The sequence below is a fragment of the Hemibagrus wyckioides genome, linkage group LG17 (assembly GCF_019097595.1).
Source record: "Hemibagrus wyckioides isolate EC202008001 linkage group LG17, SWU_Hwy_1.0, whole genome shotgun sequence".
Lineage (NCBI taxonomy): Eukaryota > Metazoa > Chordata > Actinopteri > Siluriformes > Bagridae > Hemibagrus > Hemibagrus wyckioides.
In genome coordinates, this window is record NC_080726.1 from 14,580,965 (window position 1) to 14,608,622 (window position 27,658).

At 40.0% G+C, this 27,658-nt stretch overlaps 1 protein-coding gene across 2 annotated transcripts in view; it reads left to right on the forward strand.

Annotated features, from left to right (window-relative positions):
• Positions 1–27,658, forward strand: part of dph1 (diphthamide biosynthesis 1) — a 90,237-nt gene that overhangs the window by 23,782 nt on the left and 38,797 nt on the right. For both annotated transcript variants that reach the window (XM_058414067.1, XM_058414068.1), the window contains exon 3: positions 1,340–1,403. In XM_058414067.1, the coding sequence (XP_058270050.1) occupies positions 1,340–1,403 (64 nt within the window). The remainder of the gene's footprint in view (positions 1–1,339; positions 1,404–27,658) is intronic.

Sequence of the window (27,658 nt, forward strand, 5' to 3'; positions counted from 1 at the left end):
TAGTTTCCTCTACACTTCATACCTTCAACAAAAGACACTTCATATTAAAACTAGAATGAATATAATGGTTAATTTCCTGGATTATTGCACTGTTTTGATCGACCATATAGTGATAGACTGTAAAGTTATAGAAAGGAAATCGCACTTTCCAGTGTCACCCAAATGAAGATCGGTTCCCTTTTGAGTCTGAGTTCTCTCAAGGTTTCTTCTTCCTATTATCTCAGTAAGTTTTTCTCTGGTCTTATTGATGTTGACTATGGCATGGTAGCTGGTGTCTGTTGGATGGGCTGTTCTGAATATTTCAGAAACTGCTGATCTCCTGGGATTTTCATCCACAACAGCCTCTAGAGTTCACACAGAATAGTGTGAAAGACAAACAAACACAAAAATCATCCAGTGTATAGCAGTTCTGTGGGGAAAATACATTGCGGGTGGGAGAAATCAAGGGAGAATGGCCAGACTAGTTCAAACTGATGGGAAGTTTACATTCACTGAAATAGCCACTCTTTACAGTCGTGTTAAGGAGAAAAGCAAAGTGTTTGTTTTTCCAGGTCTGACGTCTGATGTCAGCATTAACTGAATTTTTTTTTAAAGTGTATTTGGATGATTTCATGTGTTGTTCTGCTACAACATGATTGGATGAGCTCACAGGGATGAGTAATTGGATGATTATCATGTACAGTCTCTCAGGTTACAAGGAAAGTATGCATCATTTCCTGTTCTGGCACCTTGGTTGTGGAACGAACTTTTTCCAAACAGCTGAGTCACTTGACAGGAAGACCTATCTCTAGCTGAAATACTCAAACTAGTAACTTTTTATCCCATAGTTTCAGACCCAATATAGATTTAGACTGATGGTATTTTTAGTCCTATGACCTAGTGAACCAGTATCAATGTGTTCATTGATAGAAGCGTTTGTTTCATCGGCATAAACCACTTCTAAGAACGTGTTCATTTTTCTTTTTTATTTTTTTACATTTGATGCTAACATGGTCCAAGTGTTTATCTTTGCCGTAACCTGATTTTACTCTACCCTTTAATAGACCACAAATTTTAGAGCCCCATTAGGATTTGAAAGTAGCCAGTTAAAGTCTTTAAATAAAAAAAGGCCTTCGCTGCAATATTTGTTTTTTTCCCCCTCCTATTATGTATCTTATATATTGTCACTGATAGTGGCACTAATGGTGAATTAACCACAATAGAAAAAAGACAGGGCTCTTAAGAAAGCTTTAATGGTCACAGTGGGCTATATTGGAGCACATCTGAAACCCAAGGCCATGCTGGCGTCACTCACATTTCCAAATTGCATTGACCAAGACTCTGCCTCTCTGCTTCACAGTGGCTTTGCAGCTTCCGGAGGGGCTACAGATGTTTGCCTGTGTGATCGCTGACATTATCGAGAGGTAGGTGTGCACACACTCTAACGTTAACACAGTCACTCGCCTTCCTCGCTGCGTATCGATCAGCTAGTCTTCCTTCTAGTGAGTATGTACTGTGGAGCAGGGCAAAGTTGACGTGGACAGTGTGAAGTCCAGGCAGTGTAAAAAATACCAATAAGGCAGGGAGCTCATCATAATTCCTCACTGCAGCTTGTAACAGGGTCTCAGCTAGATATTTAGACACGTTTGCCAACCCAAGCTTGCCTCGACTGTCTTACTTTTAATTACACAACAAGTGCAAGACTATTTTTCTTTTTAACTACGTCTCATTGCAGCTTACATGGAACATATTGCTTATGCATTCTGCCTTCCACAGGCAAACACATGTTTAGAGGCAGCCAAACAGAAATCGAAGTCGTGTGCCAGAGAGAGGCATCGCTATAGCACCTTTTTAGCTCTTTTAAAGGGCCCATGAGCATTAACACAAACATGTTTACATGCACACTACAGTTTCAGTTATATTAGATATTTCCAGTAGAATATAAGCATGTACATTGTGTATATAAGGTTGATTTATGTTGTGTGTTTTTTTTTATTTATTATTCTCTCATTATTCTTCTTAGGAAATCCTTATATTCATCAGCAGAGACGTATCCTAAGGCTGCATAATTAATTTTGTTTATGTTGTGATCACAGTTTGTGGTTTTCCTCAAAACTGATTAATTAAATATATTTATCTGCAATCTAAAGTAAGAACTGTAGTGTCTGCGAGGTATGTAACTTCGTTTTCATGGCATGGAGGGAACATTATGACTATTTTTTTTTTAATCAGATAGTGGAGTAACACTGATAAACGCTTCCAGTGTTTTCTTTTGTTAATAAACACAACTGAGTTATGCCAGTTATTTTCATGTTACCACCACCTCCATGACATGGGGCAAGGGCAGAGGGTGGAAGGCAGGACACTTTAAAACTGAAAACACTGCACACTGGGTATGAGCTACATGAAATCAGTCTTATAGTACAATCTTCAGGTCTGCTGCTCAGCCACAATCTTTTTGCAATTTAGGAGCAGGCCATTTGGTACATATTCACCCTTCTCACACGTCTTCTCATGGCTAATTCAGAAAAGAAGCATGCCATACAATTCATCAGTGCTAGGCTACCACCCTGTGTGGCAGACATTATGAGGCTTACCAGTCGGATTGAACAGGCCACCATATGCAGTACAACCTTCTGTTGAGGAAACTAGGGCTGATGACAGCAGCCACAGCAGTAATTTCCATAGCTGTTCAGCCTGTTGGAGGATCCCATATGTCACACATGAACTGTGTCCCTGTCTTAGCAAGAAGAGCCCAGGCTCTAGCTTTTTGGAGATGCGCCATCGCTGGTTAGCTTCCCTGAGGGCAAATCTTGTGCCTTGGCTTCATAACGGTGCAGTGGATGTCCAAAGGGGAGTGGTGTCTCGATTTGTTGGGGTGTAGCTAGACCTTTTCACCAATGCCAATACAATGTGTTGACACATTGCTAATTGTGGCTCTTCCTGGCAGAGCCACACAGAATGCACTGGTGTATGTCTGACTTTTCCATCTGCTACATGCTTGTCCAGATTTGTTTTCCCAAATGGACAGAGAAAATTGACAACCTCAGCCAGGTCGACTATGCCTATGGATTTGTTCTCTCTGTATAAATCTCCAACTGAAGACTGCAGTATGCCCTAGGTGGAAGCTGTTCTGCGAATCTTTTGTACTCCATAGTCTGGATTCAACATTGCCCAAAAAAGAATGAAAGCGGTGAGGCAAGGCTTTGGTATACTTTCAGTTTATGAGAAATGTTGTGTGAAGGTGCACAAATTCTGCAGATTAGTTTTGGCTGTTGTATATGAATGCCCCAATCACAGTCCTTGTCTTATTGCATATTTGTCCATGTGTATAACATAGAAATCCTCGAATGTGAAGCCTCTGCACGTCATCTGAAGTTAGTTTCTCTGCAATTAAACTGTATTGTTTGCCAAAGCCACATGAACACTGTCGCAGCAAGAAATATACAAAGGCCTTAAGAGCATGGTGAGGGATGTCCTTTTAATGCTGAATATGCTTATTAGCCTTTGCAAAATGCTGATCTAAATTGGATGTCTTTGAAAACTGCCTCTGATCACTTTGACAAAGAGAGTAGTAGTAGTACTAGTAATCATTTCTAATAACCTTTCTTAGTCCTAAGGTTAGTCCTAAGGAGACTCCTGTTCTTCTTGACATCTTAGACATACAGTAGGTTATCCAGGTGAATTACATCCAGGGTTTAAGGACCACCAGAATACCTTAGTACCAACCGAGTGGGGACTCCAGGAGATGTTTCCAGGGAAAGATAGCTACATAAAAGTGATGTCAGTTGCAAATACTGTATCCTAACTTAAGTTGAAAGTGTTGCACAGGAAGTATTCAGGTTATTCTCATAGCTCCTGTCAGTATAGTATAGCTGCAAAGGGAACTATATGTATCCTCCAAGAAGACAATAATCCACAGCATTATGGCAAAATGAACCAAAAGTAAGAAGCGTCTTCTTAAAAAGTAAGCAATGTTTTTTTTTTCTTCAAGAAGCTCTTTCAAAGTCTTGATACTCTTGATACGTGATGCTGTTTTGAAGGAGGCAGTGTGTAACATGGATGTAAATACAAAGTCTTAACTTTGTTCTATGTGTATGCATTCAACAGACATGCAAACTATCATGTCCTGATGCTATGACTTCTCCACTGTTATACATATGGAGGAAGCTACAGAAAAAAATCAGTTTTTTATTGAATTATAGTAGGGATAAGCGAAAATATGGCTTTTTGTAGACGCTAATATACGATTCTCATGTGATAGCCACAGCTCCAAGATGACGGAACTCGTTGCAATACTGTTTTCCGTATTTTAATTTCATGTTTGACTGCTTCGGAAAATATTCAAGGGTTGCTGGGGTGTGCAAGGAAGCATGGTTTATGTTAATATTGTCAAAACAAAAATCCCCGAAATGCTGTACAGATCATGGGTCAGACACCCGGTGTACATGCCCAGCATGTCGTTTTCTACCATTCCTATGTCCGGCAAATCATTTCCACATTTCATTGTTAACTTTATGGTTTTCAAAATTAAGCATGTAAACCAAGCCTGGCTATTCTAAAGTCTATCAATTGTTTGTGCATGTGTATTAGATTTATACATGGAGGCTTAAAATAACATTCAGTAAATTGCCTAAATTATCCTGCTCAATAATAGTGATTTAATGGTGATTTTAGCTACTCTTCTGTATCTCCAGCTGATCCTTTCTGCATGTCTGCTTAAAGCTTACAGAAAAGAAATGCTCTCTGATTGCATGCTGGGATGAAATCATAATTGTGGCAAATGGCCTATGAACTACTCAAATGTCTGAGCCATTTAAGCTTTTAAGCCTGAGCATATGGCATATGGTGCATATGGCATCTCAGTACCTCATGGCCATATGTCAGTCTACATGGATTTCACAGCATCACCTGTGAACAAGTGTTCAGTCAATTCTGATTCACACCTTCAGTCCTCTGTTGCATTTGTCTTGTGTTCTCTTGCCGTCTTCTCTGTTTCTCTGTCTGCCAATCAGTTAGTGTATTAGTGCCAGTTCTCCCTCACTTCCTTTAAGCATTTCAGCAGTTAGCACATGGTTATCTCCCTAGTCTTCTCCTACTCTGTGTGTGTGTGTGTGTCTCAAATGATGTGGGTTTTGATAGACTATTTTCTAGTCATGCTGCTGGAATGGAATCAGCCCGGGTGCCATCCTTCTCTCTGTTTTTTTTTCCTAGTCCATGTGCAGAGCCTCAGTCTTTTACTACCTCTCCAGTCTAAAGCTAATGAGAGTCATTACTGTCTGCTAATTACTTGCCTAAACCCCTGTCCCCTCTTGACACCAGACTTGTGTAGCCCTCCCCTGCCCTCCTGCAGAGCTTCCTGCACATCTCCATATCCTTATTTCATTCACTGCACAGCAAAATCGACAGCATGAAATTATTAATTACAATGTTGAATAAACACACTCAGTTGTGCAAATAAACACTGTAATTTCTCAGAATATACATTTTGTGCTCAAGACCATGGCGCTGATCTACGCTAGATTCTGATTGGCTAGCCTGCAAGATTCATATTATACTTATTCATATTCTTATGGATTATCGTTTCTATAGAATGAGGCAATTTACTGAGAATCGTATGCTGGCCGCTCCGCATTAAATGACCCGATGAAGTATTCTGTGAGGGGATTTTTTTTTAAGCACTTATAGAAGGAGTCTCGATTAGAAAATATTGGTATTTCTACTGTATATTCTATATGACTTGACACTTTTTTGTATAAAAGGATCAATTTAAGGAACAACTTTTTTCAATTTTAGACAACGAGAAGTTCAGAACGATACAGATTTTGCTTTAGGATATTTGGTATTATTTGTTATAATTAGATTTTTTGTTGTTGTTCTTTGGCTGTTCCCTGCTCGGGGTCGCCACAGTAGATCATATGGTCCGCATGTTTTAATTTGGCACCCTTTTTTGACGCCAAATGCTTTTCCTTCCAAATGCAACCCTCCCATTTTATCCTGGCTTGGGACTGGCACCAAGAGTTAACTCTGCTGAAGTTGGGTTAGCTCCCAGCCTGGGAATCGAACCAGGGCCTCACCAATGAGAGCACGGGATCCTGCCACTGGACCACCAGGAGGTTTATTTTCATTCTTTTCATCAAGTATATTCTCCTAAATTAATGTCTTAAATATTTGTTAATGACCTTCATTCATAGAATAAAAGTAAAGCAGTACCCATAGTGTGTCCGTGCAGATTGGTAACAAAGGAAAAAAAACAAAAAAAAAAGTGCGTTTAGTAAGGCGTCGAACACAAGAAGTCACCAGAATATCCTCAGTGAGCCTCGCCATAGATTCTAAACGTCTCTGGCATTACAGTGGAGGGATGAAGCAGATATTCCTGCACTTGGTGTTTGAATAATGCTGTTGGAAAGCTAACACATCAGTCCAAAAATCTCACAGTTCTTCAATGATTTATTTATTTTTATTTTTGATTTTTTTTAGTATGAAAATACAGACACATACCCATTGCACATAGAATTTAATGCAGTATTGATGGGGAGTTTCAGGCTTATTTTAAATTGATAAATCTAGCTTCAGTTTGAGCCATTACCAGGCACTGCCAGAGGTAATAACATCAGATCAGAGAAAATGCGCAGATAAAAGTTTCCCAGTGAAATCGGCCTTACTGAATGGCAGGCACATTTTGCGACAGCACGTCTTGTATTAATTTTGCTATAACCGGATGGACAGGTCTGAGAACACAAATAAAATCCTCCCCTGGGTCTCCTGACACCAAAGTGTGTCTGTCTGAGACTGATAAAAAGGGTCAGCAGTGCACCATGTTGTGATCCATTCCGTTTTTCAATCTCTGTCACGTACTCGGGGTTTTGTGTGATCCTGACTTGTCGTGTTTAATCCTTCAGATTCTTAAACGTAGATTTCCGTATTGCTGTTTTAGTAAGCAAGCGTTCGAGGATATACAGAATCTTCTTACTGAAAATAGAGGTTTTCTGCCAAATATATACCTCCTGCTGTGTTGCTTTGGCATGTGTCTTGTGATTTGGAAGATGTTAATGGTGTTTGTTTAAATTGGCAGTAATAGAAAATTGAGGAAGGTGTAACTATTGGCTGTTTATCTGGTGGTGAAAATCTAGCCTTGAGCTCTTATTGTTGGTGTGCCTGAATGTTGCATGAATGTATTCATCAGTCTAATTAAAATAGCTTTGATTAAAACATTGCTTACCTTAACGCCTGAGTCTCAAGATCACAATGAAGCTGAAAGATGTGTGTATTTTGTGCTGGGAATACTTGAGCATTATTTTTGTTATGTTGGTATTCCAAAGTATACCTTCCTACTCCTTATATAAGTACACCACATACTGTAGGCAATTCAATAACGGTTTCTTCACCCTACGTAGTGCACTAAATGTTCTTATTGCAAGCCTTTTGGGATTCACCTGAAATGTGGGTTACTTCTGAAAAGACCTAAATCAGACATTAGCCTGTAAATTTGTATCCCTAAATCATAATCTATTTCTCACCATGTCAGATATACTGCTGCTAGAACAGAAAACACAGAGGTACAATGTTGGGCAACTGAAGTCAGCCCCAAAGGTTGACACCTACAACATTATTTTTAATTTTCACTCTAGTTTAATTCTGTCATTGTTGCACAGTTGCTGAAACACACAGAAATCTAAAAGCTTGTTGTTGGACAGTATTTATCACCCTGTCGGAAGTATAATCTAGGCTTGTTATTTGATTAGGATTGTATGTTATGGACTTTGTGTGATGATAAATACATGTATGGCTCTTGGAGTTACGTCATATGAATGATTGAGTTCAGTTAAATTACACCGTCATTAGTGTCTATACTATTAATACATTGGTGCTGCGTACCGGATATATATTGCCCTGCTCTAGCGCACAAACTTGACCAGTTTGTTAATTATGAAACATAAATATTACAGATGAGCGAAAGAGTATTAGGTACTCATTCAGAAACACCAACGCCTGTCATGGCCAGTTTGAGAGCTCTGGCATGCGTGCTATTCTTGTAGGCTGAACTTGAAATTTCAGCTCGTTAAACACATCAGCATATGGAGATCAGCCATCACCACTCCATTGTCCTCGCTCACACTGCACAGCTGAGCTGTAGGTATCAGCAGTCTGTGCTTGTGTCTGCATGTGCGTCTGTCTGTCTGTCTCAGTTCTTATATAAGGAGCTCACACTGGGCAGAAGGAGCACCAGCATCATGCCCACATATACTATGAAGAGCTGCCAAATCCATCTCTCTCTCTCTCTCTCTCACTCGCTCGCTCGCTCTCTCACTCACTCTCATTCTTTCTCTCACAGTTGCCTGACTAAGAGCCGTGCGTACTATTCAGTGTGATAAGTGACCTACCTACACAGCCATGTGTTGCTCTGTCTCATCCATGCCAGCTCCAAGAGTTCAAGAATGAGAATAAGACCATCGGATAACAGTGCCAGGGCTTGAATACACTTTATGGAGGAACCATTAAGTTACACACAATTAGTGTCCAGATTGAGCTTGTAATGTAACAAGGCCCATAAAAGGCTTGCATAAAGCCGGTGATGTGCATTGTAAGACTTTTCAGAGCTTGCTATTATACCAGCAGTGCCTGACAGTGCTTTTTTTTCTTTTTCTTTTATGCTCATGACGCAAGTTAAGGTTGCAATCATAAACCATGTTTATAAAAACAGAAGAGATATTTCAATTTGGAGTGGGTCATTATTTTAGTATAATTATTTCTGCCGTGTTTCAATTTAGTAAGTAAATACTTTTTTTTCTGTCTTTTTCTAATGAGCTCTGACTTCAGGAGCAAGTGATAACATCTCAAACAGCATTGATACCAAATAGATACAAGGGAAATTACCAAGTTAATGAGGTACACAGAAGTAATATAGGAAATGAAAAGGAGCATTGTTAAAAAAAAAACATTGACAATAAAAAGAAAATTGGTATGATATTATTCCCCAACAAAAACACATCTATGTGAACACCAAGCAAGAACGACTCCTCCCACATTGCCCTATAGAGCCAGGTGATTGGGTTAGCAGTTGCACTTACTTGGTGGATTAGATGAGATCTGAGAGCGTCGGTCCCTCTAGGCTTCTGGGCCAATTTTGATGTGCAGGGAAAAGAAAAGCAGCAACACCTGCGACTGTCGCCAGGTCACAGCTTGACTAATGCAGCCGTGCTACAGTGTACCGTCACCATTGAGTCCATTAAATGAAGCAGGTAGAGCAGACTGTGACACAGGGTCCCTAAGGCCAATATGGTGTCTGCTGTGAGGATGTTACGATAGTGATGAGGAATCAGTACTCGGTGCGTGTTTCTAGCAAATGGATAAAACAGTCACAGGGATCAATGAAAGGTGGAAAAAAAAAAAAAACTGTTGGAGAGTATGAAATAGCAACCTGGTTGTTCCTGTAAATTCTGACAGATGGCACAGGGGGTAAATTGTCTGTGCAAAAGGGTGAGAGGACTTATCCACAATGCTGATGTCACTACAAATGCAGCGTTTACAGTAAATGATTTAGATCGAAGGTGGAAAGGAGAGAAGCCAATTATGTTGTCGGCTGTTTGCTCTTTCTGCTGTTTGGTCTTGGGATCACAACGGCAGCTAGTAATTGTAGAGCCATTTCAAATCTTGTTTTTTTAAATCATTGAGAAGGTTTTGTTTTTTAAAAAAATTAGGAAGATCAGCCATAACATTGAAACCAGTGATGGGTAAAGGGAATGACATTGATTATCTTGTTATAAAGGCACCTGTCATGGGATGGGATATATTAGGCAGCAAGTGAACAGCCGATTCTCAGAGTTGCATTGTGATGGCTAGACAAAGGCAGGTCTTGTTAGGGGGTTCCCAGTATGCAATAGAAAATAAAAGTGATCCAAGAAGGGACAGCTGGTGACCTGGAGACAGGGTGACGGGGATCCCAAGGCTTATTGATGTGCATAGGGAGCGAAGTCTAGTCTGTCTGGTCCGATCCGATCCCACAGATGAGCTTCTGTAGCTGAAAAGTTAATGCTGGCTATGATAGAAGGTGTCAGAACACACAGTGTATCGCAGTTGAGTAGCCACTCATCAAATCTCTGCATGTGTGAATGCTATGGTGTACTTCAACCATTCTTTATTGCTGTATACATGCATATCAGCTTCTATCTAGAGTGTTATCTAGTCAGACTAAATATTAGAATTATTAGGAATGTTTTCATAGAGCCTGCTTTCCATAAAATAAAATTGCAGCAGTCTTTGATCTCATGCAGTTTGTTATGAGATATGAGTCCAGTTTGTCTGTGATAACAAGCCAACAGTCAAGCTTGATTTTAGCCTTCAGTCTTGCATCGATCTCTTCTCTTCTGCAATTCTGTAGGCTATGCTGCAGCCTCGAGGTCTGATCTGCAAACAAATCTAAGACAGTGCAATGGTATGTAGCTGAAGAGCGTCTTACTGAAAGCTGTACTGCTGAACCACGGCTGCCAAAAAGGCACGACAGGAATGCAGTTGAGAGTTCTAATATTGACAGCGGCATAGCATGTGGGTATCTGTGAGTACTTGTATGCAGAAGAGGGTTGATGGCGCTTTCTTCTAAAGTGTTTTACGCTGCCCTGTGATGCAGCATGAACATCAACGTGTGGTTGGTTGGCTTCATGTGTCTGAGGAAGTACAGGTTAGCTTGATAGAGAAGAGCTGGCTGATGGGAAGGAACAGGAGGTATTGTGGTGATGTAGCCGGGTCTGTGGTTGTCCAGCATGTTTACTGGTATTGTTAAACATGGGAACAGTGTTTATTCTGCTCATGCTTAGACAAATTTCTTTAAAAACAGGCCCCAAATTACAAAATCGACATCTTTTTTCCCTCCTTGGAAATGCCTCTGTCACCCTGGAACATTCTTTCCAGAGAGAGATGATTTTGGTGTGATTGAGGAGGTGAAGCTTCACAAAATTTGTTCACTTTTGCATGACTGAGAATGCTGACACCGCTGCTAATATTCTGGGCTCCACGTTTGACTCGCTGTCTGGTTTCACTGACCGGTGAATGCAGTGGCTTCATCAGCACTTCTCCTCCATTAAACTGCAGCCGCAGTGATCGTGCTCCTTGTGGATTTTTTTTTTTTTTTTCTCGAATACTCCGCTCTCACACTTGTTCCCAATGATGAATGTTTATGTAGTAACGCATTACGACTGTGTTGGCTTGATGAGAAGTTATAGCGAGCCGCTTAATTAGACGCACTGAGCGCCTCGCTGGCCCGGCCCTCGCTGGTGTGTCTCAGAGTCAACACTGATTATTTATGAAACAATATAATAAACATTGCGTGGCCTGCATACAGCCGGGCGTCTCGGAGATAAGCCGCGCTGAGGACAAGGTTATAATCACACAGCTACACACAATCCTCCGCCCACCCACTGCTAGACCAACAAGCAGGCTTTCTTTCTTTCTTTCTTTCTTTCTTTCTTTCTTTCACCTCTCTAACTAATCAAAATTGGATGAATTTAGATGTGTAAACTGCCAGCATCCTGCAATGATTCAAACAGTTTGAGTAACACAGCTGCACAAATGTTTTGTGCACAAAAAATTCAGTTTAAATAAAACCTTCACACTGAAACACAAATATGTTCCTACAGTAATGTGCTTAGCTATTCTACTGCTAATTTTCTGCCTGCTGCTGTATGTATTTTTGTTATTCTTACATAAAGTTCTGTGACATGCTGTCATCACAGGGGGACATTGCTAGCCCACTCAACAACCATCTCAAGCAGTCAGGTTTCACTGTACGCATGTTAACTTAGCTACACAATGCACATGCTTGCAGACACTCGGCAAGCAATCTACGTTATGACCAGCACGATGGCGTCGACGGCAGTAGAAGCACAAAAGCTTTACAAGCTTAACTGTCTGAGCAGACGGCTGTGTAGAGATGCAGCGAGGCCTAAATCGTGACAGCACCGCTATTAGGAGGTAGTCAAATGACATTGTGGATAATATCGGAAACCGTTTACCAAAGAGAAAATAGACGACGTGTCGATTAAAGAAGTTTGAACTAAAAGAGTTTGTCAGAATTCGAGCACAAAATAAATCTCGAATGCCATTGGAGATCACCTGTTCATTATACAGACTACTCTCAACGATTTTTCCTTTAACCGAGTCGTGATTTGGTTTGTGTGATATTGATTTTTTCCTCTGTCGTAAATCATCGTTAATAAAAATCCTGATTAATGACGCAACCCTCCACAACTAATTTTAAAAAATGATGAACAGAAAATAAAACCCAAAACCATGGAGTGATGCTTTTGAGTTGTAAGAAGTTTACATGGAAAAAACAGAGGCATTCACCACAGCAGCACGTTTTTAATTTAGTAGAGAGTCTAGCATTTCTTTTAACATTAACAAGATGACCCTGAAGGATTTTTACCATTTTTTTTTATGATTGCCAGTTTGGTATCTAACCATGGTTTTGTGAAGAGCGGCCATCTTAACCACAGTCAGTTACAACCGATGAGTTCATAATGATGCACAATGCAGGTTTTAGAAGTAGCTGTTATAAGCAATCATAAGAGTAATATCTTTTAAAGGAGTTGGTATAAGAGTTAAACGGCAAGCATAATCTAATCTGAGGAAATGTCACTGGACTTCATGGCAGTCTAGGATTGTAGGAACGATAAGACATATCACGCAAGCCTAGTTGTGATACAATGCAGCAAGCATCTGCAGTCTCTGCAGTTAGTGTCAAGGCTGTGAGCTAAAATGGTTCAGTGGTGCTTTGAACGCAGAAATAACACGCATTTGTGTGTTATGGAAAGCAGCAATTTACTTTCATACAGCCTATTATGTCCAGGCAGTTCTTTAATCGCATTATACTCCTTGTATATACTATCCACAATGCTTGGGGCTGCAGTAATAAGACTTTTTCCTCACTTATTAAACTGATATTAACTTAATTCTTAGCCTCTTGTTTGAGATTTAAGTGCATTTTCTGTTTCAGGTCTTTCATGTTCCCAGCATTTGAGTTGCAGTCTGTTTTATTTTTCCTTTCTCCACATGTCCACATGAGCTAAATGACAAAAAAATGATTGTGTGGGAGAGAAAGCAGGAGCGAGTTGAAGTGCTTTCAACTGAGGGGAAGACCTTCTCACGCAAACTTTCAGCACAGGCCGGATGGTTCGTGCAGAAGCAAGTGGGTTCATGTGACGCTTTTATACAAGAGCTCAGACGGATTGACACTAACAGAGGTGCAGACACCAAGCACAGCGTCTACAAAGGATTCAAAGGAGTGAGTGATTTTAGAAAAGGAACGCTCGACATTGAGCAGAAAGGTAAACAAATTTTGATCAAAGCGAGTGAGAGGACAGCAAGTGAAAGTGAGGAAGCACTCCTGATAGGCTGTCGTGTATCTTCGTGGTTTGATAAACAAAATATACAAAAAAAGATTGTGTTATCTTTGTGTTAAGCAACCGTAGATTTGTAAATGATTGAATTTAAAAACATTGTCATTTTTATGTGTGGGGATATTTAGGTTGAGAATAGTACGACAGAATGGTTACATGAAAATAAACCATGCTGGATTCCATGCCAATGAAATTATTTCCGTATAATTCTGCGCTTAAACCACAGCAATTTGGCAAACACAATTTTAATGGGCTATGTTGTGAAATGCCTGGAAGACGAGTTAGTTTCTATAATCTCTTACAACAGTAAACAGTCATTCCCTCACTAGCATCTCTTTCTGTTTCTCTCTCAGAAAATGCAGCTTATCATTTTACCGAGCAGCCCAACAACATCCTAATAACACTTTCCAAAGTGCTGTGACGGTTACAAAACACTGGCACTCAGGCCTCATCAACAATTATTCGTTTTTCTTTGTTAAACAGCATCACATTGTTGTTTTTTTTAATGTTTTTATTCATCCTTTTTTTTGCGCTTCCAATATTAGTCTTAGACCATGTGTAGAGTCTGGCATGCAAGTCCCTGTGTATTAGCTGTTACTATAGAAACAATAACATTAGAACAAGTGCATTAATATAACTCTATTGTTAATAGTATAGTTTTTCGAGCCGGGTAATTATACCACAATAAAGCACACTGTGCCCAATCATATCGACAATTCAGCCAAGCGCTGCTATGAATCATATTGTACTTTTTGTTGTTTTGATTTGAAGTGAGCATGTTGACATTTTCTAAGCTTAATCAGCACTATTGACTAAAGGTCTAATAATCTAAATCTAGTAATAACACTAATAACAGTAACATTAATATTTCATTGAGATTGCCAGCCTTTGTGACTAATATATAATGAGCCTAAGATATAATAATCACTGGGAGGCCATTAGGACACTATATGTTTTTTAAGCCTCTCGTTCCAGATTTATTTGCTGTTATTGTAACCTCCGTTTTCTGACAAGGTTTTCCGCTTGTTTTTGCAGTGTAGCTGTGGGGATTTGCCCGTTCAGACACAAGAGCATTAGTGAGGTCAGGTGTCGATGTTGGGTGAGAAGGCCTGGGGTGCATTCAGTGTTTCAGTTCAACTTAAAGGTGATCAGTGTAGCTGAGGTCAGGGCTCTGTGCAGGACACTTGAGATTCTCTACTCCATCTTTGGCATACCATGTCTTCATGGACCTTGCATTGCACACAGGGGCAGTGTCATGCTGGAACAGGTTTGTGCCTCTTAGTTCCAGTGAAGGGAATATTGTGTGCTTTTTTTTTTTTTTTAACACCCTTAAGGAAAACCATGTCCACTGGGAGACTGAGGTATTTGTAGGTCATTGCAAAGAATGTTTTAAGATTGTGACGAAAGATTATCCCATAAAAATGCTTTTCGACCAGTACCATCATATTTTTAACATGCTTCATCACAATTGGTTTGAAATTGACTAAACATTTTGCTCCTTCTAATCTATATACATGTACAGTGCGCAATAACTATTTATAAAAGTTGTTGTGTCAGTGCCATGAGCCATCATCTGATAGAGTGTCCTGCAAAATGCGTTGAAAGACACAGAGCCAAACCAGGTCCACTTCCTGTCCTCTCTGCCCCAGTAAACTCCTGGAGCTCAGTGGCTGACCTTCAAAGCTCAGTGCGCCCCTCTGGCACTCATCAGCAGCCTGCCTTTATGCCAGCTCCCTGCCAAGCCAGGATGCATCCTGTAGCATCAGCATGCTTCGAAAAATCTGTTCAGCTCACTTCATCTTTGTCCTCGAGAGCTATGGAAAGCGGTCTTTATCCGACCTTTGAGGGGTTATGTGACCATGGCAGATCGGATTGTCCTCATAAGCACATCTCCATGCAAGGCTTCATTTTCAGGCTGGAACTGATGGTAAAAGGCTACCAGGTTAGCACAGATTCCTCTTGTCTAAAAAGAAGTTGGGGATTATGTAGTGGCTTTAGCGGAAGAATCTGTCAGAGCTTGATGCCGCCATCTATTCTTGGCTCCTTGGTGGCAGTAATCTGTCATTTCTTCACATTAGCCTATAAACTCGGAGCAAAGTTCTGACTTTTCCTGCTCTCCTGCTGCTGCCTGAGGAGACGTGACAGGGAAGACCTTCAAGACCTTCAGAGCAATGCAGCAGATGCACTTTTCACAGTGTGCAGAGACAGAAGTGGAGAGCATTTCATCCCCCTGTGGCGTACCTCCCTTCCCGGTGCCTCTCTAGTTACGCTGTTTTCTCTCATGTGTTTGCGCAAAGCAGATTAGATCACACATTTGTTAACATGACATCCTAAAGCAAATTGCTCATCTGCTCAACATCCCGCTCAGCATCCCTCCGCCTGTGTCGTTCTCCATCTCTCACCTTGCCACCCTGGCTCCTTTTTTTTCCCCCACATCACCCGTTTTTTTCACTCTGTTTTCCATCATGTCTGCATACACCATTTCATTTTGCTTTCTTTGCCCATCCAGGACTCGCACCCTCTCCATCTCTCTCTATCTAACTCAGTTCTTTTAAAAGTGGAAATAATGAGACTTGCTCTTGGCAGACTTGTCCTGATATCGAGGGATGACGCTCTTCCTCACGGGTAATATCTCCGATCTCTGGGCCATAGTGCGTGTGTGAGAGAGAGAGAGAGGGAGAGAGAGGGAGAGAGAGACGGAGTAGAGCGAACGCTCTGCACGTCTGAAAAATAATGAAATGAAATATGAGCCATCAGCAGGTGCACAGTATAAATATTGATGCACATGAAGTAGAGTGTGCATGCGTGAGTTTTAGCTTGGGGGATGGAAGATGGGTGACTTTTGTACCAGAGCGTTGTTGATGTTTGTCATTCTGGTCGAGGATATTGTTTGAACATTTTTGTATGTAGGAATTTAAAGAGCACACGTGAGCAGTGAGTGTAAGGGAATTGTGGGAGACGAAGACTGACATCTCTTCACATGCAGGTGCACTGGAGCATTGCCATCCCATTGTGTTCTTCTGGCACCTCCCAGCTCACGTAGGATGACTCATCACTTTCTCCCAAGAGGGAGAAAAGGATGGATCTGAATTGTCTGATGTGTGTCACAGACCAGGCTGAGATCCTACACCTGCTACTGGCAGCAGACCAAAAAGGGGTTTGCTGCCAGTCATGTGTCTCTGAACTAACTGCACCCACGTTAAGCTGCTTATGATGAGCGTTCCAGCGGCTTTGCGCTTTCCTCCCATGTTATGAACTCCTCAGCAGTGGTATTTTCACAAAAAACAAAGCTGTGCATTCAGTTCTGAAAGGATGATCACTGTTGGTTGTTCAGCTCTGAGAGCCAGGTGGTTTAATGGGTTGTCATGAATTTGGTAGTACTTGTGAACAGAGTGTTTCTGTCCCCTTGAGCTAGAAAAGCACTGCTCTGGATCACATATGACAAATGACGAGTAAATACAAACTCTCAGTCATCTTTGGAATTGTTGTTTGGCATATGTGGCTTATTAGGAACTTTGGATATGCAGGGTACTTCAACATATCTACATATCAGAGCCATGTTTAGGAGAGGAGAGTTTTAGAGACTGTATCACAAGAAGCTTTCACTGAAAAGAGCCAATTACCGTATTAATAAAGACATGCATAGATACCAGTGCCAGCATATTCTTCCATTTGTAGTACTTATATTTCTGCAGCTTTCTTAATAATGTTCTGGGTTCATAGCTTCTTAAGGAGTTCACCTTGAGACCATGTATGGTATGGATGTAGCTAGATTTACATTTACATTTATGGCATTCCATTCTTTGTGACTATAAACTGTTAAAGAAAGGACTTTCTCAACATTTATATTATTTACTGTATGGTGTCACCCAAATGAGGATGAGGTCCCTTCTGAGCCTGGTTCCTCTCAAGGTTTCTTCTTCATATCATCTCAGGGACTTTTTCCTTGCCACCATCATCTCAGGCTTGCTCATTAGGGATAAATGTTAGGGATAAATAGTAACTTAAACTTTAAATAACAAATGAATTGAATTGAATTCGGTAGACATCCTTATCCAGAGCAACGTGCAAAAGTGGTGTGTCTGTTCTAAGGTCCTATATACAGCCTTTAAAGCTGACCTGAAAAATATGTAGTGGTGCTACCTGAACATTTTATATTGTACACAATGGCAGCACAACGTAATCCTCAGCTTCTTACCAGGTTTCACAGATTTGTGATTTTGACTGTTTTTTACCCAGCGATCTTACTCGAAACCAAAAGCTCATCGAATTTACTTCATTCAAATGCATACTTCGGTTCCACATGATTGAATTGAGTAACATTAATGCAGTTAGTGTTCGTACATCCAAAGTGATTTGATCTCACATTTTCATAGCACATATTTTCATAAAATCAAATACAGAGCTGAGATTCAATCCCATGACGCTGGTGTTTTGTAACCGACACATCACCACTACACTATTCCACCATGCCTGTTTTAATTGCCTGAATTTAATACCATAGTTCTAGCTCCCATCAGCGCCGACATCCTCGTGAGATTTCACAGTATAATCTCTTTACGTTAATACTGCGTGAAATGATCACGCTTACTCTACATCATTTAATCCAGTCATTAGATATTTGTTTAAATTAAGTTTAGTATAAACTTGGTAAGAAACATCGTATTCTATGTAAACTGAATCTGAATGACCACGTCTTTTTTTTTTTCTTCCCCCATTGTATGTTGCTGTTTGTCCTTCTGGTTAGATGCTAAATGCAGTTCATTGGGTTTGTAAAGCTTCTAATTTAAGCTTTCATTCTAAGAAGTTATGCTTACGCTTGCTTTTCTATAATATATTAGTTAATGCATCTTCAGTTTTATCTTAGACCCCTACTTAGGTGAATACTAACGGAATTAAACCGCGATTGCTGATCTTAAACAGATTCCTATTCGGGATGTAGCTGACTACATGAGGTGTAGAAGCCATTATGTTGCACCCCATGTAGTGCACATACGTAAGACTTTATGATTTTGCTTACTTTAGCTATAAAGAGTTTGATTTGATCTCTGCTCTGACAGTTTATACTTCCAGTGCCAGGTTGTGATCCTACTGTATGTGCATATCAAGTAGCTGGCACTAAAAATGTATTGCTATTTGTGCTGAAGACTACATTATTCATAGTAGATATGAAATTGATATTAGTTTAAAACTTGATATTAGTTTAAAACTTGATATATCTCGAAAATGTTTTTTTTTAAATATACTGTTTATCAGGTTATGTCATTATAATTTTAACTGCCCTGACACAGATCTTAGCCTGCAAATAAAATAGACAACAATTTGCTTTAAAGCCTGCCTCGGTGTGAATCAGATCAGTATCAGGTATCAACTCCAGATCAGTCAGTATTCAACATTAATATCAATAAGATAAATGAAAATGGAATTACTGACACCCTGTTTATGCAATCTGCCCGATTCTGACAGTTTATTTAAAACTTCAGCCTTGCTATCAGTTTGGTGTTTTAGTTCTCATCTCATTAAAACTCAAAAATATCAGAATCAGATGTACGGCTAGCTTTAACATCCGGGGCGTGTCGCTAAGCTGGCTTTTCCCCCCTGATAACGTGTCACATGCTATAAAACTATTAAAGAATGAAAAGTGTAACATTCTGACAGCTACCATCAAACCTGGCATTTGACCCTGAGCTATCAGTACAAACTCGTGTCCTTTTAAATATCTTTCACTTTGTCATCATTTCTTCTCACCACGCTGCCTTCGCTCTTCTCCTCTCGTCTCCTTTCCACTCTTTTATCCAGCAGGCTGATGGGTGTTATTAGACAAGGAGAGTAGGCTGACAGTGGCAGCGTTGCAGACTTCTGGCCACAAAGAACTGACTGTCAACTCACTAAATCATTTTTAGCTCTGCTTTGGAGACTTTTAGACCAAACAGACACATGCTAAGTCCCATCTCTTTCAGCCCTTGAGCTAGAGCGACTGAGTGTTACACCCAGTACACACTGGCATACAGCTATGAGATTAAAATATTTTCACTGTTCATAAATCAAACAGACAGCAGTAGGACGATGTTTTAGCAGGCCTCTGAGTGCTGTTTTGGCATTGTTGGTGCATTTTAAGGGCTAATTTGTTGTGTGGTTTTGGCAGCTTAAAGCTATCTGTCTTTCTGTATGTCTATTTGTGCTGCATTGTTTGTAGGTGGTGAAGAATGGTGTGCCTTCTATGGCAGGAGCGTGTAACTAATTTAAAACAGCCAGAGTAGGGACTTGTTTCTGAGAACAACACACACACTCAAACACATACACACACACCCAAGCGTACACACACGGGATTGCAGAGACAGCTTTTTTTCTGGTGACCCATATTTTTTAATGTGCCACAGACGACACAAACTATGCATTTAAGTCTAGCCCAAGTAATACACTTATGTAGTGAGGGGGCTGGGCCTGTGTGCTCTGTACACTCTGCTTGCCAGAGAGACATCTTCATGTGAATCAGAACAGAGAATCATACTTTGCTTATACAGAGGAACCTTGGCATACGAATCCCTCCCGTACAAATTTTCGCCTTAAGAATTGAAATTTGCATCGGCATACGTAGCACTTTCGGCATACGCATGAACCGAACCGAACCACTGGCATGCGGGTACGTCTGGGAGCCGATTAAAACTTGTTCGCGTACATGGAAAGCCAAGCAAAGTTAACTGAAGCAAGTTAAAGAATTTTTACATTTATTTTCATTCAGTGAAAGCTGTTTCGGAAGAGTCAACCCACGATACCAACGTTGCCTTCGGCAAGCATTCAGAAGATACATGATTTTTCACACGTTTTTTTTTTTGTCAACAGATTGGTGGCCTGGGTGGTCTGTTCTATTTTTAGCCCAAGCTTGGTGGCACGACTTCCTGTGAGGACCCTTGATATAGAATGCTTGGCTTGGGTCAGTTCTTTGTAAGCAGCCATACAGTTTACATACACTTCGTATTGGTAATATTGGTCATATTTATGGGTGGCTGGAATGGATTATCTGCATTTACATTATTTGGTATGGGAAAAATTCATTTTGCAATACAAATCTTAAGAACTCGCCACCAGAACAAATTAATTGTGTGTGCCAAGGTTCTACTATCTATCTATCTATCTATCTATCTATCTATCTATCTATCTATCTATCTATCTATCTATCTATCTATCTATCTATCTATCTATCTATCTACCTACTATCTATCTATCCATCCACCCATCCATCCACCCACCCATCCATCCACCCACCCACCCACCCACCCATCCATCCATCCATCCATCCATCCATCTATCCATCCATCCACCCACCCATCCACTCACCCATCCACCCACCCATCCACTCACCCATCCACTCACCCATCCACCCATCCAACCACCCACCCACCCACCTACCCATCCATCCACCCACCCACCCATCCATCCATCCATCCACCCACCCATCCACTCACCCATCCACTCACCCATCCACTCACCCATCCATCCATCCATCCATCCATCCATCCATCCACACACTAATTCTGATCTACAGTGTGTTGTCAACGGAGAGGCCAGCACACAATTTGAACATTTTCTTCTTTATTTTGCTGCAAGTTTTCAGCATACTGTCAGAGGTCAGCTGTAGCATTTCTGATTCCTCTGATGGGTTTAGATTTAATGGTGCTATTGATTCTGGGGTTTTAACATCAAAGGGGTTTCCACACTCCACCCTCCCCCACTATTCAAATCATCAAACCTCCCCAGAGGAAGTTAGTGCGTGAAACTGTGTGTTAGTCCATCCAGATCAATGAAGCACATCAGGCCAGCGATCACTTTCTTTCATTCCGATGTGTTTATAGTTGTCTGAAGCAAAGTAGTAAGATAGGGATTTGAATCACATCTTTAAGGATTTCTCAGAGAAACCTTGGAATTGTTCAGAGTGAATGAAAGGACAGTCCTGTCCTTGAGGTTTTAGGCTTTCATTTAGGACAAAAATGTGTAAAAAAATCTTAAAAGTCATATCTGTAATTCCTAACCTGTAATTCCACGATCAAAGTGACTTTCCTAGAGAAAAGCATGTGGCATCACCTGACCCCGACATTTTCTGGCTGAATGAAAACTCGAAGCATGTTCCGCACAGGCACTGTATAAATCTGCTGATGATGCCGCGGACTATTTTGACAATCACCAATTTCTCAGCTGCCATTGCTCTTGATGCCGGTGCTTCATGATGAAGAAAGCAGTGATTTTAAAAAATGCCTTGGGCTTCTTCACCCTTAATATTGTTAATAACACTGCTGTTTTTCCCTGTCATGTAGTCTGCCCCGGTGCTTGTTACATCTAGTCCTTCCCATGAGTTATGTATGAGATTAGCTGTTCAAATATCTATTCACCTGCAGGTCAGCATCTAGCAGCAAAGAGGATTCTCAATAAATTTGCATTGTCAAGCCTACTGCACATGAAGCCACAACACAGCACACACAGCAATATCACTGCCTCCATTCCATGAATAACCTTTAATCTGGATTCTGTCAATGTCCTCAATTCACCATGGCACAATATTATCGCTAACAATATATTTTTTTTGTAGCTTTTTAGCGTTGGAATAGTATTGGGATAGTTAACAAATCCAAACTATTATAATTCATCCTTCTGCAGATATACACCTAATTTTCTTTCTTGCTCAGCTCGTAAACATCATAGCTCGTTTTCTTTCCTGCCTCCTCCTGCTTGCATGGTTCTTTTCTTTTCTTTCTTTCTTTCTTTTTCTTTCTTTCTTTCTTTCTTTCTTTCTTTTTTTAAAAAAAAAAATCTGTTAGCTTTGTCTCTCTTTTCCTTCAAAAAACATTTCAATACAACCAACTCGTGTTTATATTTTAGCATGGTTTATAATATAAAAAAATATATAATAATAATCCAGCAGCAGCTAGGGTAACTTCAGCTAAGCTAACCAGACATCAACTCATTTTGCTTGTGATGTCATGCGTATTATGCATCTCAAAGACCATATGGAAGAGGAAGGTCGTTTGCAGGGATGTTTTGTGTTTACATCTGCAGGGATGTTTTGTGTTTATGTCTACAATAGTTTGTGTTTACATCTACAATAGTTTGTGTTTACGTCTACAATAGTTTGTGTTTACGTCTACAATAGTTTGTGTTTGCATCTGTAGTGTCTACGATATCTGCAGAAATTCTTTGTTTTTTGTTCTCTGCAACCCTTTTTTGGCTTTGTGACCTCACCAAATGTATGAAAGGCTTTGGTGTGTGTGTGAGAAGAGAGAGAGATACTGTCTGCTCTAATGAGTCTTTATGTACCTCCAATCAATTATATTTCACATCACACGCTATTTATCACAATTTAATAACTACTCGAAATTACTACTGACATTACATCAAACTATTACTTTTACAAACAAGCTTTTATACGTAACTCTTCACATCGTTATTTGAACCGACATGTAATTCTGTGCAAAGAAATTTCTTCAGAGAACAAAAGACAACTTTAGAAACTACTGAGGAGGCTCTGTGCCACAATCCAGTGTAGCCACTGTGCAGTCTTTACTCCACCAGTTCAGAGGAGCATTTAAATTATTTGTTGTATTTCATAGCCAGCTTTTTCTTTTCTTTTTTTATTGCTTATGCGTGTTTGAGACACCTACAGTCTTTCTGTTTTACAACAAGGTGGCTGAACATGATGCCACTAATTTATGCTACGGTGCAAGGAAACATGAGATTTTCACGGCTAGGTGCTTTCTCACCAAGCAGCTGTCATTCACAGAGTCATGCACAAATATTCTACCTGTGATATTCTACCTACTGCACGCCCACTTTCCACCGTCATTCAGGCAGCACTTGACGCCAAAATCCTATCACATGCTACGTAGCACATTCACAAAGACAAAGTGGAAGTAATATGGGGGGGGGGCATTAAAGCACTCAGAACACTTATCTACAAGGCAATTACAGTTTGCGTAGCAACGGTTTAGGGTAATTTATTTTTTTAACTAGAAAAGAAATGGACATTTCACCATTCATACTTTACCTCATAATCACTATGTCTGATTCACACCTGTAACAAATTCATCTCAGCTTCAGCTATCAACCTACACTATCAACCTACATCTGAAGTAGCAAGGCCACTCTTTTTAGATCTATGCAATTTTTTGGATACAGAATACAGAAGATTTGAAACATATTCAGAACCGTAGACCTTCTGGCCCTTTCACACTGCATGACTAGCGATGAGATTTTTGGCAGACACTGAAGTGTGCACACCTGCTGGAAGACAAAGTACAAGACAAGGTACACACTGTACACGATTGGTTATTAAAGCAGGGTTTGTGAAGCACAGCCGTGGGGTTCTGTAGTTATTATTTTTCTTTTGTTACTGTGACCATTATTATAATCATAACCCACCGTTATTAAAGTTTTATACATAAGTGACTTCCAGTTCTTAGCCTATTTGACTGGTCACTTGAAAAGAATAATCCAAACCTTAATAATGGGCAAACGATCAGAGCTTTAAATAATGTCAACTCGGACCTCTTCTGTGCGTGGAAAAAACAGCTATTTTTTATACTGTGTGCTGCCTAAAATCATGTCTCGCCTTGTTTATATTTGCTGTTTCTATGAAGATGTGGGTTGGACATGGCAAATAAAATTCTTACTGAAGTAATATTATTACGTTTTGCCCTCATCCTCCCATGCAAATAGTTGAACGATTAACTGGATCTGCTGCACATGAGAGCAAATGAATTTGATTTCCTCTCATTGGCTGTTTCTCACCACTGTATTTGCAGCTAGTTTCAGCATGATTCACACTACTGCGAAAACTGAAACCTTGACCATTTCCACTATTCATGCGGTCACCATGGAAGCATGCCCCGAGTAGTCACCAAGCCCAAAAATTAGACAGCTACTGAGAAACTGGGGTTTACATTTGTGTAGTGTGCACAAGGTTTAAGGATGGCCGCTTGTAGCAAACTGGAGCAGCCATGTCTGAACAGAGCGGGAGGTCTGTGTCATCAATTATCACCTGCTTTTCACTCCATCGTGACAGCAGAGGTTTCATGCTAGTTCACACTCTAGATTCTGGTGTCATGTCAGTCACACCCTGTAGTGCACAATTTCCTAAAATTCTATAGAAGTGATGAAACCTCTTGATGTGGCCTTCCTCCAAATAGCATAGTACTGCTGTTACCTGGCCAGGAGACTGTTTGTTTTCACGGCACTATGAACATAAAGAGGAGTTTCTTTGGAGCATGTTTGGTTGTGATTAATAATAATAAGTACAATACTAATATTTAAGAAAGGATTCTCAATGAACTCAATGAAGGTTCTCACAGAATTTTTTTTAAACTTTCACAGAAATACAAGTCTCAGATTTTTTATTATGCATGTAGGGCACTATATGTACATATAAACTCATTAGGGCCATTATGTTATATCTGATGTAGGGTGCATAAGCTATTTGGGATTTGGCCTGGAAATACTAATCAGGCGAAATAAGTGCCAAAAAATAAGTGTAAGACAATCATTTGTAGAATAAAACTGTGATGTTTCCTGTTAATTCCACCCGAAAAGCCATTCATTACATTACAGGCTTGCAGGAATTGCAGGAACCAGTACAGACATATGGGTATGGCTTGTAAATCGTGGCTGTGGAAATGGCAACAAAATGTCAGCATTCATAGATAAGTTATGCTACACCACCTGGTCGAAAGGTCCTACAAACCTGCTAGGAGCCCATCTCTGTTTCCAAAAGCTATCAGTTATTGCTTTCTGAACAAAACATTTTAATTCTCACACTGAGAACAGTTGTTTAAATTACAAAGAACTTGATACGCTGGCAGATTAAATCATGTTCTGCCAGAAAGCTTTGATTATGCACTGATTATATTGTGTATTGGTCCATTTTTTTTAAACTCCTGCAGTTTTGGAGAGGACATAGCTTTTAGCTGGTGCTGTTTTTCCCATGCTGGCTTTTGATGAAACTTCTGAGAAAGCTTAGCAATGAAACAGAGCAAAGAACTGAAAATGAATGTATTTGCTTTCACATCCACACAGAGACAGAGAGCCACTGACCTGTAACCAGCTGTAACCTGTCCTTTTGATGAGTGGAGAGACATGTAACCTCTGGCTATTTGTGCGTGTTAGTGTTTTCCATCTGGCCCCTTACATGGTGATTAATAAGCCTTTTTACTGAGATCACAGGCTTTTCTCCATCTTAATTGCATCTAAATGGCATCACAGCTCTGATGTTTGAAAGAAAGAGAGAGAGTGAGAGAGAGATAGAGAGAGCGAATGAGAGAGAGAGAGAGAACTCAATTAGGAGACCAATTTAGAGGACCAAGCAAACACTAGAGGACTACGTCCCACTGTCTGATGTCCTGCAGCTCTCACATCCTTCATGAAACCTCTCCAGCACATAGGCATTTCTAAACCCTTTTTACTTCCTGCCATTCTGTTGCACCTGCAGGGAAACTGATTCAGAATCAGAACAGATTCATTAAAGATTCATTTACAAAACTCGAACATGCCTGACTTGCTTCATCAACAGACTTGTTCACAAAAACCTACACTTTTCCCAGACAATCAAGCTAGCTAACCACCAAGCTAGCTTAGAAGAGGCATTTTGCTGACTAAGTGCATCCAGAACATACAGAAAACCTGTACAGATAAGATAGTCTGGCATCAAGTCATGTCTAAAATTCTGACTTGAGGTTACCTCAACTAACCGATTCTCAGCGGCACAATACATCTTTAGCAAATAAGCATCTCAGGTGTAATGTGGATGTTATATTAATCCCCAGCTCTACGTCTCCGTCTCGCCTAAAGAGGATGGCAGACAAAGGTCTGCATATGTTGGTATCCTGGCAATGCCGTGATGTTTTGCTGTCCTTGAAACATGTCTCTAACCCTTCCTTACATGTTCCTTTGTAATAGAAATGCTGCTTTCTAAAGCAATGACTTAAGAACCAGCAAGTCATCAAGGTCTCTGCCTTCAGTTTCAGACACACCCCCACCCTGGAAGACTAATATAATTGTTGACAACGGAATTGCTCAGGACATCAATACACTAGGTAGAAGGTTAAACCTAAACTTCTGCTGCTGCTATGTTAAACCAATAAAAAAAAAAGTCTTGTTCTATTGCACCTGTTCTTGGGCAAGGATTAACTAGTAATTCATATTCACAAGCAGTGAGCTGAGCTTCTCTTGTTTTTCTGTGGCTGCTACTGTACTCCTCATCCTGTGATAAAAAAACAAAACAAACCTTTCTGTGTCTTCTCTGGATAAAACTATTCTCGCACCCAAGAACTCTAGCTTTTCCTAAAGACTGTGGTATGTTTTATCACAAAACATGACCAGGCCTGACTATTTTCCCAGAAAGTGCACATCTGGCATTAAATCCACCAACCACATTTCACCAAACTATCACGAGTATGCAGTCTGTTTGCCTCCTTGTCAAAAAAATATTGTTGAATAACATTTATGAATGGAATGCCTTGTGTTTGTATAGCATGCTTCAAAAGCTAAGTATGTTACTGTATTCACAAGTGTTTCCCTTCAGAAATAGGTGCCGAACTTTGGAGAGCCATTCAAAGTGCTACCTTGCAGCAATGTAGCCAGAAATGTGCCCTTGAGTGGCGCGTCAGAGGCTGAGGTTGAAATACATTTGCATTTCTCCTCTCAGAACATTGTGAATGTATTTCTAAATGGATTTTCTAAAACTGTATTTATAATTTGCCAGTTATGTTTTGTGTAGGAGTTTTTATTTTATTTTATTTTATTTTATTTTATTTTATTTTATTTTATTTTATTTTATTTTTTTCGGGTTCAAGGCTTTAACCAAAACCAAAAATACACCAAAAGACCAGACCTTTTCTCCCAAATAGAAATGAGCAAATCAACGCACAAATCTGTCATGTGTAGGTGTTTTGAACTCTGATATTAACTGATACTGCCTAGAAAGCACCGCCCCCTTCCTACAACCTCAAATGCTCTCAAGTAGACTCGTACGCCACCCTCACTTTCGGTTGAAGAAAATAGAAATGTTTTAAGTTCATTAATGTGAAATAAAATCTATCACGATATTTTTTTTTAGTATTGCCATGAAAACGTCAGCTGAAAATCGGTCATAACGGCTCTTAAAGAAAAGAAAAACAGTTTTGGAGAATAAAATGTCGAATTTTACACCTCATTTGCTTAATGTTGTTGCTAATTAACAAGTTAATGGTGACTTTAATTAGAAACAGTTTTAAAAGAAATTGAATATATATGTATAAAAAAAA